This window comes from Oryctolagus cuniculus, chromosome 10, assembly GCF_051225735.1.
Source record: "Oryctolagus cuniculus isolate XC-2025 breed Fujian yellow rabbit chromosome 10, ASM5122573v1, whole genome shotgun sequence".
NCBI classification, from domain to species: domain Eukaryota; kingdom Metazoa; phylum Chordata; class Mammalia; order Lagomorpha; family Leporidae; genus Oryctolagus; species Oryctolagus cuniculus.
The window spans coordinates 54844651-54857706 of record NC_142876.1 but is presented as its reverse complement, the minus strand read 5'-3'; the positions used below and the strand labels follow the sequence as shown (position 1 = coordinate 54857706).

The following is a 13056-nucleotide window of genomic DNA, read 5'->3' as shown; positions in this document are numbered from 1 at the left end:
TCACCTTCGAGAAACAGTAACAGAACAGGCCTTGTCTAGACTGTTGAGGGGCAGTTCTCTTAGCTTTTTCATTCCATTCTTTCATTTTTTTTCTTTCTCAGAATAAACAGGAGAGGGAGAAGGAAGAGGAGGGGGAGAGTGGGTAGGAAGAATTACTATGTTCCTAATGTTGTATTTATGAGATACATACAAATAAATAAAGTGAACCTTAAAAAAAAAGAAGAAAAGTGCTGGTAGGTCAATTAAGATGAATACTACTTAGAATTGCCCATTAGGTTTGGTTGCATAGAGATCATTCAATGTTAAGCTAGTAACCTGATAAAAAACTGTTAAGGTGTAACATTTTTGGTATCAAGCTGAAGAGAAACTAGAGATAGAGAAAGTAGAAAGAGCACACATAGACCTGTTTTCTTGGACATATCACGGTGAAGGAGATGAGAGAATGGGACAGTGGCCAGAGAGGAATATGGGTCAAGGGAAAGTTGTGAGTTGTTTTTGTTTTGTTTTGTTTTGTTTTGTTTAAATTTTACTTATTTGAGAGACAGAGCTCTCATCTGCTAGTTCACTTCCCAAATGCCCACATTGGCAGGGACTTGGCCAAGCAGAAGTCAGGAACCAGGAATTCAATCCACATCTTCCATATGGGTAGCAGAGACCCAAATAATGAGCCATCACCTGCTGCCTCTCAGGGTCTACATTGGCAGAAAGCTAGAGCCGGGTGTGGAGCCTAAGTACTCCAATATGAAACCTGGTTGTCTTAACTGCTAGGTCAAACACTTGCCTCCAAGGGTGGGTTTTTTAAGATGGAATATAATAGCATGTTCAGTGTATTTTTATGCTGATGGAATGATCGATGAAAGGGGGAGATTAGTAATTAGGGAGAAAGAGAGAATAGTAGCTAAATCCTTAAAAAGATGGCAGGAAATAAAACCTACAGCCCAGCTGGAAGCACTGATAAAGGTTAATCACTAGTTTTATTTATTTATTTTAAATGATAATTCTTATTGGTTTTTATTTGTTCATTTTCTTTTTTATTTGAAAAGCAGAGAGACAGAAAGATATAGAATGATCTTCCATTGATGGTTCACTCCCAATGGCCCACAACATCCAAGCTATGTAGGAGGCTGAAGCCAGGATCCCAGAACTCAATCCATGAGTCCCACAAGTTCTTAAGCCATCATCTGCTGCCTCCCAGGGTGTGTACATTAAAGTGGATTAAAGGCAGCATAGTCAATACTCGAAACAGGCGCTCAGATATGGGATGCAGATGTGCCAAGCAGCAGCTTAAGCACTCTACCAAACACCATCCTCTAATTTTATATTAATGGGAAAATTGTGTTCTGAAAGCTATAAATCATTGTATAATATGTGTGTATTTGTGTGTGCACAAGTATGTGTGCACATTATAGACAGGGTTGTTGGGGATGTAACACTGAGTGGCAGATCTCTGCTGCTGCACACTCTCGAACCCATTCTCTTCTGCTACTGCCAGGACTTCACCCCACCAGTTGTACTCTTTATCTCCAGTTGCCCTCTTGGTCTTTTCTTTTCAACATGTATATGTGTGTTATCGTCTACCTTTTAACAATGGCAATTCTTAATTCTTTCCATCTTTAGCTATAGCTTCTCTTCAAAGTTGAAAAAATGATATGTACTCAGTATCTCCACTTTCTTTTTTTTTTAATATTTTATTTATTTTTTTTAACTTTTATTTAATGAATATAAATTTCCAAAGTACGATTTATGGATTACAATGGCTTCCCCCACATACCGTCCCTCCCGCCCACTACCCTCCCCTTTCCCACTCCCTCTCCCCTTCCATTCACATCAAGATTCATTTTCGATTATCTTAATATACAGAAGATCAGCTTAGTATACATTAAGTAAGGATTTCAACAGTTTGCTCACACAAAAACAAAAAGTGAAAAATAATAGATGATTTTTTTTAAGTGATGATGAAATCAGATCAGACCTATTGTCATGTTTAATCCCAGTGAGAGTCAAGTTGGGAGTTGATAATTTTTTTTTTCTTTTTTTACAGAGGATCAGTTTAGTATACATTAAGTAAAGATTTCAACAGTTTGTTTGCACCCCCATAAAAACACAAAGTGAAATATATTGTTTGAGTACTCGTTATAGCATTAAATCTCAATACACAGCACATTGAGGACAGAGATCCTACATGAGGAGTAAGTGCACAGTGACTCCTGTTGTTGACTTTACCAATTGACACTCCTGTCTATGGCATCAGTAGTCTCCCTATGCTCCGGTCATGAGTTTCCAAGGCTATGGAAGCCCTCTGAGTTCTCCAATTCTTATCTTGTTTAGACAAGGTCATAGTCAAAGTGGAGGTTCTCTCCTCCCTTCAGAGAAAGGTACCTCCTTCTTTGATGACCTGTTCTTTCCACTGGGATCTCACTCACAGAGATCTTTTGCCAGAGTGTCTTGGCTTTCCATGCCTGAAATACTCCCATGGGCTTTTCAGCCAGATCTGAATGCCTTTAGGGCTGATTCTGAGGCCAGAGTGCTATTTAGGACATCTGCCATTCTATGAGTCTGCTGAGTATCTCACTTCCCATGTTGGATCACTCTCCCCTTTATTTATTCTATCGGTTAGTGTTAGCAGGTACTAGACTTGTTTATGTGCTCCCTTTGACTCTTAGTCCTTTCATTATGATCAATTGTGAACTGAAATTGATCACTTGGAATAGTGAGATGGCATTGGTACATGCCACCTTGATGGGATTGAATTGGAATCCCCTGGTATGTTTTTAACTCTACCATTTGGGGCAAGTCAGCTTGAGCATGTCCCAAATTATACATCTCTTCCCTCTCTTATTCCCACTCTTATGTTTAACAGGAATCACATTTCAGTTAATTTTTAATACTTAAGAATAACTGTGTATTAATTACAGAAGTAAACCAGTCATATTAAGTAGAACAGACAAAAAAACTACTAAGAGGGATAATGTATTAAGTTGTTCATTAACAGTCAGGGCTATGCTGATCAAGTCACCGTTTCCCATAGTGTCCATTCCACTTCAACAGGTTTCCTTTTTGGTGTTCAGTCAGTTGTCACCGATCAGGGAGAACATATGGTATTTGTCCCTTTGGGACTGGCTTATTTCACTCAGCATGATGTGTTCCAGATTCCTCCATTTTGTTGCAAATGACTGGATTTCGTTGTTTCTTACTGCGGTATAGTATTCTAAAGAGTACATATCCCATAATTTCTTTATCCAGTCTACCGTTGATGGGCATTTAGGTTGGTTCCAGGTCTTAGCTATTGTGAATTGAGCTGCAATAAACATTAGGGTGCAGACCGCTTTTTTGTTTGCCAATTCAAATTCCTTTGGGTAAATTCCAAGGAGTGGGATGGCTGGGTCGAACGGTAGGGTTATCTTCAGGTTTCTGAGGAATCTCCAGACTGACTTCCATAGTGGCTTGACCAGTTTGCATTCCCACCAACAGTGGGTTAGTGTCCCTTTTTCCCCACATCCTCGCCAGCATCTGTTGTTGGTAGATTTCTGAATGTGAGCCATTCTAACCGGGGTGAGGTGAAACCTCATTGTGGTTTTGATTTGCATTTCCCTGATTACTAATGACCTTGAACATTTTTTCATGTGCCTGTTGGCCATTTGGATTTCCTGTTTTGTAAAATGTCTATTGAGGTCCTTGGCCCATCTCTTAATTGGGTTGTTGGTTTTGTTTTTGTGGAGTTTCTTGATCTCTTTGTAGATTCTGGTTATTAACCCTTTATCTGTTGCATAGTTTGCAAATATTTTTTCCCATTCTGTCGGTTGTCTCTTCACTCTCCTGACTGTTTCTTTTGCAGTACAGAAACTTCTCAATTTGATGCAATCCCAATAGTTGATTTTGGCTTTGACTGCCTGTGCCTCCCGGGTCTTTTCCAGAAACTCTTTGCCTGTGCCAATATCTTGAAGGGTTTCTCCAATGTTCTCTAGTAACTTGATGGTGTCAGGTCGTAGATTTAGGTCTTTAATCCATGTTGAGTGGATTTTTGTGTAAGGCGTAAGGTAGGGGTCTTGCTTCATGCTTCTGCACGTGGAAATCCAGTTTTCCCAGCACCATTTATTGAATAGACTGTCATTGCTCCAGGAATTGGTTTTAGATCCTTGATCAAATATAAGTTGGCTGTAGATGTTTGGGTTGATTTCTGGTGTTTCAATTCTGTTCCATTGGTCTATCCATCTGTTTCTGTACCAGTACCATGCTGTTTTGATTACAACTGCCCTGTAGTATGTCCTGAAATCTGGTATTGTGATGCCTCCGGCTTTGTTTTTGTTGTACAAGATTGCTTTAGCTATTCGAGGTCTCTTGTGCCTCCATATAAATTTCAGCACCAATTTTTCCAGATCTGAGAAGAAGGTCTTCGGTATCTTGATTGGTATTGCATTGAATTTATAAATTGCTTTTGGGAGAATGGACATTTTGATGATATTGATTCTTCCAATCCATGAGCATGGAAGATTTTTCCATTTCTTGGTATCCTCTTCCATTTCTTTCTTTAAGGTTTTGTAATTTTCATCGTAGAGATCTTTAACGTCCTTGGTTAAGTTTATTCCAAGGTATTTGATTGTTTTTGTAGCTATTGTGAATGGGATTGATCTTAGAAGTTCTTCCTCAGCCATGGCATTGTCTGTGTATACAAAGGCTGTTGATTTTTGTGCATTGATTTTCTACCTTGCTACTTTGCCAAAATCTTCTATGAGTTCCAATAGTCTCTTAGTAGAGTTCTTTGGGTCCCCTAAATAAAGAATCATGTCATCTGCAAAGAGGGATAGTTTGAGTTCTTCCTTCCCAATTTGTATCCCTTTAATTTCTTTTTCTTGCCTAATAGCTCTGGCTAGAACCTCCAGAACTATATTGAATAGCAGTGGTGAGAGTGGACATCCCTGTCTGGTACCAGATCTCAGTGGAAATGCTTCCAACTTTTCCCCATTCAATAGGATGTTGGCTGTGGGTTTTTCATAGATTGCTTTGATTGTATTGAGGAATGTTCCTTCCAAACCCAGTTTGCTTAGAGTTTTCATCATGAAAGGGTGTTGTATTTTATCAAATGCTTTCTCGGCATCTATTGAGATAATCATATGGTTTTTCTTCTGCAGTCTGTTAATGTGGTGTATCACATTGATTGTCTTGCGCACATTAAACCATCCCTGCATACCAGGGATAAATCCCACTTGGTCTGGGTGGATGATCTTTCTGATGTGTTGTTGCATTCTATTGGCGAGAATTTTATTGAGGATTTTTGCATCTATGTTCATCAGGGATATTGGTCTGTAATTCTCTTTCAGTGCTGCATCTTTTTCCGGCTTAGGAATTAAGGTGATGCTGGCTTCATAGAAAGAATTTGGGAGGATTCCCTCTTCTTCGATTGTTCTGAATAGTTTGAGAAGAATTGGAGTTAGTTCTTCTTTAAATGTCTGGTAGAATTCAGCAGTGAATCCATCTGGTCCTGGGCTTCTCTTTGTTGGGAGGGCCTTTATTACTGTTTCAATTTCTGTCTCAGTTATGGGTCTGTTTAGGTTTTCGATGTCTTCCTGGTTCAATTTAGGTAGGTTGCATGTGTCCAGGAATCTATCCATTTCTGATAGGTTTCCCTGTTTGCTGGCATACAAGTCCTTGTAGTAATTTCTGATGATTCTTTTTATTTCTGTGGTGTCTGTTGTTACGTTTCCTTTTTCATCTCTGATTTTATTGATTTGGGTCTTTTCTCTTCTTTTTTTAGTTAGTTGGGCCAATGGGGTGTCAATTTTGTTTATTTCTTCAAAAAACCAGCTCCTCGTTTGGCTGATTTTTTGGAATGTTTTTCTTGATTCAATCCTGTTGATTTCTTCTCTGATTTTAATTATTTCTCTTCTCCTACTAGATTTGGGTCTGGTTTGCTGTAGGTTTTCTAGATCCTTGAGGTGAATTGAAAGCTCATCTATTTGGTGCCTTTCCAATTTCTTGATGTAGGCACCTATTGATATAAACTTTCCTCTTAACACTGCTTTTGCTGCGTCCCATAAGTTTTGGTATGTTGTGCTGTTATCCTCATTTACTTCCAGAAAGTTTTTGATTTCTCTTTTGATTTCTTCTATGACCCATTGTTCATTCAGGAGCATGTTGTTCAATCTCCATGTGTTTGCATATGCTCTAGGGATTCCTGAGTTGCTAATTTCCAACTTCATTCCTTTATGGTCTGAGAAGCTGCATGGTATGATTCTAATTCTTTTGAATTTGCTGAGACTTGCTTTATGGCCTAGTATGTGGTCAATCCTAGAGAAGGTTCCATGTACTGCTGAGAAGAATGTAAAATCTTTAGCTGTAGGATTGAAAGTTCTGTATATATCTGTTAGATCCATTTGGGCTATAGTGTCGTTTAAATCTATTGTATCCTTGTTGATCTTCTGTCCTATTGATCTGTCTGTTTCTGAGAGTGGAGTATTGAAGTCCCCCAGTACTATTGTATTGGGGTCTAAGTCTCCCTTTAAGTCCGTTAACAAATCTTTTAGGTAAACCGGTGCCCTGTAGTTAGGTGCATATACATTGATAATTGTTATATCTTCCTGTTGAATTGATCCCTTAATCATTATGTAGTGTCCCTCTTTGTCTCTCTTAACGGTTTTTGTGGTAAAGTTTATGTTGTCTGAAATTAAGATGGCTACGCCTGCTCTTTTTTCATTTCTGTTGGCATGGTATATCTTTTTCCAGCCTTTCATTTTCAGTCTGTATGGATCTTTGTTGGAAAGATGAGTTTCTTGTAAGCAGCAAATAGATGGGTTTTGTTCCTTAGCCCAATCAGCCAATCGGTGTCTTTTAACTGGACAATCAGGCCATTCACGTTCAATGTGACTAATGATAAGTGGTAACTTTGCCCTGCCATTTGCCAAAGGTAAGTTCTAATATATGCTTTGAATTCCCTGTGATCTTTTGCTGTGAGCTTTCCTTCCTTGGTTTCCTTCCTTTACCTTCTTTCATATTGATGACCGTGTTTCTTTGTTTCTGTGTGTAACACATCTTTAAGCATCTTTTGCAGGGCTGGACGAGTGGCAACAAATTCTTTCAATTTCTGTTTGCTATGAAAAGTCTTTATTTCACCTTCATTCACAAATGATAGCTTTGCAGGATATAATATTCTGGGCTGGCAGTTGTTCTCTCTTAGTACCTGGGCTATATCTCGCCATTCCCTCCTAGCTTGTAGAGTTTCTGATGAGAAGTCAGCTGTGAGTCTGATTGGAGATCCTCTGAGAGTAATCTGACGTTTCTCTCTTGCACATTTTAGGATCTTTTCTTTATGTTTCACTGTGGAGAGTTTAATTACAACGTATTGTGGTGAGGATCTCTTTTGGTCGTGTTTATTAGGGGTTCTGTGAGCTTCCTGTACTAGGATTTCTCTGTCCTTCTCCAAACCTGGGAAATTTTCTGCTAGTATCTCACTAAAAAGGCCTTCTAATCCTTTCTCCCTCTCCATGCCTTCAGGTACTCCTAGAACCCGAATGTTGGGTTTTTTAATAGTATCCTGAAGATTCCGGACAATATGTTTTAGATTCCTAATTTCCTCTTCTTTTCTTTGGTCTGACTGTATCCTTTCCTGTTCTCTGTCTTCTAAGTCTGATATTCTCTCTTCTGCTTCACCCATTCTGTTTGTAAGGCTCTCTATTGTGTTTTTCATTTGATCTATTGAATTCTTCACTTCAGTCACTATCCCAGTTACCTGTTGTACTAGTTGTTTCGTTTCATTTTGATTCCTCCTTAATATTTCATTTTCACGAGAGAGATTTTCTATCTTGTCCATTAAGGATTTCTGTAGTTCAAGAATTTGTTTTTGAGAACTTCTTAATGTTCTTATCAATTTTTTGAGATCTGCTTCTTGCATTTCTTCTATATCATCATCCTCATAATCTTGAATTGGGGTGTCTTTTTCATTTGAGGGCTTCATGGTGACTTCCTTGTTTTTATTACCTTGGTTTTTGCGTTTGTTATTTGGCATATTGGAGATATTTGGTTTCTTTACTGTGGTGCTTTTTCTTGTTATACTATGACTCTAGTTTAAGTGGACTATCTGTTTTTGATGGAGCCTTAGGGCTTGAGATGGGTGTGGCCTGAGAGCTCTGTTTGGTGTGCCAAAGGTGACACTCCCAGGTTAGGCGTGGTAAACCTCTCTCTCTCTCTCTCTCTCTCTCTCTTTTTTTTTTTGATTCAAAAGGGAAGTTATTCTGCACAGCTGAACAAAGTTGGAGGTAGTTAGCAGGCAAATGATATACCCACAGGAGCCAGAGATCAGAAGCTCTTTCCCAAGGACCACACAGGGTATCTGTTCGGCCCTCAGAGTGGGCTCAAATTCTCCTTCAGTCTCCCACTGGGTTGCCAAAGTTACGGAACTGTAGCGTCTCTGGAGAGTGCTCACGTGAATTCCGTGAGTTCTCTCCCCCACCGTCTCTTTTTTCACAGTCTCAGTTCAGTAGCACCACAAATTTACTAGGTCCTAATCTCCTGTTAATTTGCCCCGCCCAGAGTCAGGTTTTTCTGCTAGGCTCAGGGCCGGTGCAGACCTGAGGTCGCTCTGCTTATGACGTATGTCCAAGATGGCACCGCTCTTTGTCTTGCTCGCCCTTGAGAGGTGAGCGGAGAGAGAGAAACCCGTGTCCATACCAGTCACCTTTTTTTTTTTTTCCTCTCTCTCCCAGTTAGCCTGGTGAAGTCCCCCCCCCCCGGGGGGGGTCGTTCCCTCTAGTCTCCTCTCTCCGCTTGCCTGCCGGTGTCTTGGGCTATTGAGGTTCGGCTCACCTCGCGTTCCAGCAGCTCGGTCCTGCGGCTCGGCTTCCGCGCGGTGGGCGACCTTGTTCTCCCAGTAGGTCCTCCGATTCACGACCACTCAATCCAGAAGGGTTTCCTCTGCAATATTTTCCTGGTTCTTTTTTCTGAGGCTACCGTAACTCCCCTTTTATTAAACTAAATTTTCCCGGACTATCGGTGCGCGCCCTCACTATTCCGCCATCTAGTATCTCCACTTTCTTAACTCATAGTCACTCAGAAGTATGGATTTTCTACACCCCTTTGTTTACCCTACCTCAGAGGGGAAGAGAAAGGGATGTAGGGGAAGGGAGAAAGAACCAAGTGATTGAGATCACATTTGCATAGCCTTTTTTTTTTTTAAGATTTATTTATTTATTTGAAGGCGGACTTACAGAGAGGCAGACTTACAGAGAGAGGTCTTCCATCCGCTGGTTCACTCCCCAGATGGCCGCAACAGCTGGAGCTGCGCCAATCCGAAGCCAGGAGCTTCTCCTGGGCCTCCCACACGAGTGCAGGGGCCCAAGCACTTGGGCCATCTTCTGCTGCTTTTCCAGGCCATAGCAGAGAGCTGGATTGGAAGTGGAGCAGCGGGGACTTGAACCGGCACCCCTATGGGATGCCGATACTGCAGGCAGCGGATTTACCTGCTATGTCACAGCACTGGCCCCTGCACAGCCTTTCACTCATTATACTGTAACAGCTTTTGGAGCGGATCATCAGTGTTGCTGTTCTCAGATACAACTGTGTCTGATCTTGTGCCTGTTGTCTCTTTCTAGGGAAATCTCTCCTAGAAGTAGCATTCTGCTTCAGTCTGTATGCTGATAAATCCCAAATCTGTATCTCTGTCCAGGACTTTGCTTCTAGATTCCAAACCAGATATCTGCCTGCTGTTGAACATCTCTACCTGGAACCCTTTCACCTTCAGCATTTCCAAAATTGAAACTTTCCTGTCAAATCTACTACTTATTCTTGTATTTGCAGTCTCAATGAATGACTCTCTACATACCTCTTGGAGTTAACTGAAACAGAAATCTATGATTCATACCAGACTCCTGTTTCTTCATCTCTTATTTCAAAACAGCATCCAAGTTTCACTGATTGATTCTACCTCCTACGTATTTTCTTTACATGTTCTTCTGCACTCGGGTCCACGGGTTTAGACTATCAACATTTCTCATCAAGACTGTTGTAGTAATCTGATTAGTCCTCTTTCCTGTTAGTGATTATCTCTTGCCCTGTGAGCCTGTCAAAACCAGCTCTACCTTTTTAGCGCAAATATTAAATCTGCCCTCCATTTAAACTTCTCAGATATCTCTTATTGTCTACAGGAGAAATTCCAAGCTCCTAAGTCTTATCTGTCCCCTAACAAACCTATCTGGACTCCTGCCCTGTTTCTTCCATCTTCTGCAATTTGACTTCTGACAATTAAACCATGTGTAATTCCCTGAATAGCAATTTTCTTTCCCAAATCTAGACCCTGAAACATGCCTAGAATCCTACTTTCTGTTCCCAGGCAAATTCCTCTCTCTCTCAGAACTTAGGCCTCACTCTGTGTAGCTTACTTTGATTTCCCAAATAGATTTAGGAGTCCTTCCTCTGTGTTTAAATCACCCTTATAACTGCTTCTGTTAAAATGTTCATTACAATCTATAGCAAAAATTCTGTTTACCTTTCAACTGTAGCCCATAAGCTCCTTGAGGATAAGAACTTTTTCTTTTCATCTGGTACTTAGCACAATGCCTGGAGCATAGTAGGTGCTCCATAAGTACTTGTTGAGTTAGAGGAGCTCTACTTGTATAACACACTATTAAAGAACTTGAGCATAGATGATTCCTGTATAAACAATATGGTTAGCTTAAAACTTGAAAATTATGCAGGGCTGGAAATCTCTTCCACAAAGTATATTTTCATGAAAAACACTAAATACAATTTGAAACACATGGTATATCTTAGGTCACAATAAATCCATTGTAAATCCACTTTAAGATTTGTTTTCTGTAGCAGCAGTAAGAAAAATAATATGCCTATTTTATTCACTTCATTTAGGAAAAGTAGCAAATTTGGCAGGAAAAATTTTGGCAAATTTTGATACATACCACAGGTTATTACCATTTATATTTTGGAATTTTTTGTACAGAAATTTAAAAATTGTCCTTATAAATTAACATAGTTTTTTGAATGTTTCCTTCATTTTTGTATTTTTAAAAAGATTTATGTATTTATGCATTCATTGGTTTGTTTGAAAGTCAGAGTTAGAGAGACAGAAAGAGATCTTCCACCCCTTGGTTTACTCCCCAGATGGCCACAATGGTCAGGGCTGGGCCAGGCCAAAGTCAGGAACCAGGAACTTCTCCCAGGTTTCCCACATGGGTGATAGGAGCCCAAACACTTGGGCCATTTTTCACTGCTTTTCTCAGGCCATTAGCAAGGACCTGGATCAGAAGTGGAGCAGCGGGGGCATGAACCTGCGCTTCACATGAGATGCCGGCATCGCAGGCAGTGGCTTAACCCACTGTGCCACAACACCAACCCTCCTTTTTGGTAATTTTTATACATTGAGTTTCTACAATTATATAATTTTTTTCTCACTTAGAAACACATGGAACCAGCAATCATCCCACTGATAAGTCATCTTTTAACTTAACTACAGTTGTTGCTGAAACACCTGGACTTGGTGTTCAAGAAGAATCTGTAAGTAGTAGTGTTAATATGAATTAATATATTCTTTTAGACCAGTTCTTAGAGAATTAAAAGAAAAAATATTTTATTCAAAGCTTATTGGATAAAGATCTAGACCACAAATGATGATGTTAGAAAGGCCCATTTATATTGTCTATCCCAGGCAATATATAATCTTCAGAATTGGGGGAAGTAATGCTGACAGAGCATTTTGTCAACCTTCATTCTTACCCTCTCTGCCTGCTGTTTCTCCACCCTCATTCCATCTAAAAGAAGACGTAATATCTTTGGCTTGATCTAAGAATTTATTAGGTCTTTTTTGACATCTTTTAACTGGGCTTTGGTTTGAGAAGCAGGTTGAATTTGAGGGACTGATAACAACTGCCAACCACTTAGACCTAATTTCTAGTGACTGTCAGAGAATGCCCTCATGATTTTCTTTTTGTTATTTGATGCCTCCTTATATCAGACAAGTTTACATACTCTTTCTTTTTTTCTTAATTTATCCCTAGGAGAGAGAAAATTTGATTCTTCAATTTTAAGGAAAACTTACATTTTGACACAGCTTTAAAATAATATTCCTTTAGTAAATATATGTGTTTTATTACAGAATTGTCTTGCCACTGAATTTCTAAAAATAGAACTAAATTTTCCATTATATTTGGATTTTTTTGACTTCTGTAGTTTGAAATCCTTCTTCAGATGATACTGGGTAGTTTTCAATCTTTGAATTTTAAATGTTTCAATGAATTATAATTCCCTTTTACTGTAAACTTGGCAAGTCAGTGGTTTATACACCAAAGAAATTAAAGGAGCTGACACCTAAAATCTTGCTGCCCAAAGCAATCCACAGCCAAAAGTAACTGCATCTTTTTATTTTGAGAGACAGAGCTCCATCTGCTGGTCTACTCCATCTGTGCTTGCAGTGACCTAGGGTAGGGCAGACTTGCCAGGAGCTGGGAACTCAATCCAAGTCTCCCATGTGGGTGGCAGGAACCCAACTGCTGGGGCCGGCACTGGTGTTTCCCAGGGTCTGCATTAGAAGAAAGCTAGAATCAGGAACCAGAGCCAAGTGTCAAACCCAGACACACCAAAAAGGGACGTGAGCATCCGAACAGCATCTTAATTACTAGGCCATTTGTCTACTCCTTCATCTGTTTTGAAACTTTTTAGAATTTCAGACCTGCTGAACTTGCACTTTTGTTTATCTGATTTATGTATTTATTTATTTGCAAGTCAGAGTTACAGAGAGGGAGAGACAGTCAGCTGGTTCACTCCCCAAATGGCAGCAATAGCCAGGTCTGGGCCAGGCCAAAGCCAGGAGCTTCTTTTTGGTCTCCCACGAGGGTACAGGGGCCCAAGCACTTGGGATATCTTCCACTGCTTTTCCCAGGCACATTAGCAGTGAGCTGAATTGCAACTGGAGCAGCAAGGACATAGACTGGCACCCATATGGGAGGCTGGCACTGCAGATGGTGGCTTTACCCACTCAGAACACCAGTCCCCTGAACTTCCATTTTAACAAGATCACCAGTTGACTTCTATGCATGTTAAAATTTGAGAAGCACTGAT

The 13056-nt window shown here is 40.0% G+C and overlaps 1 protein-coding gene across 8 annotated transcripts in view; it reads left to right on the top strand.

The window, feature by feature from the left end:
* Positions 1-13056, top strand: part of RBBP8 (RB binding protein 8, endonuclease) — a 108527-nt gene that overhangs the window by 68838 nt on the left and 26633 nt on the right. For all 8 annotated transcript variants that reach the window (XM_008261135.5, XM_051851353.3, XM_051851350.3 and 5 more), the window contains one exon: positions 11399-11496. In XM_008261135.5, coding sequence (XP_008259357.3) covers positions 11399-11496 — 98 coding nt within the window. The remainder of the gene's footprint in view (positions 1-11398; positions 11497-13056) is intronic.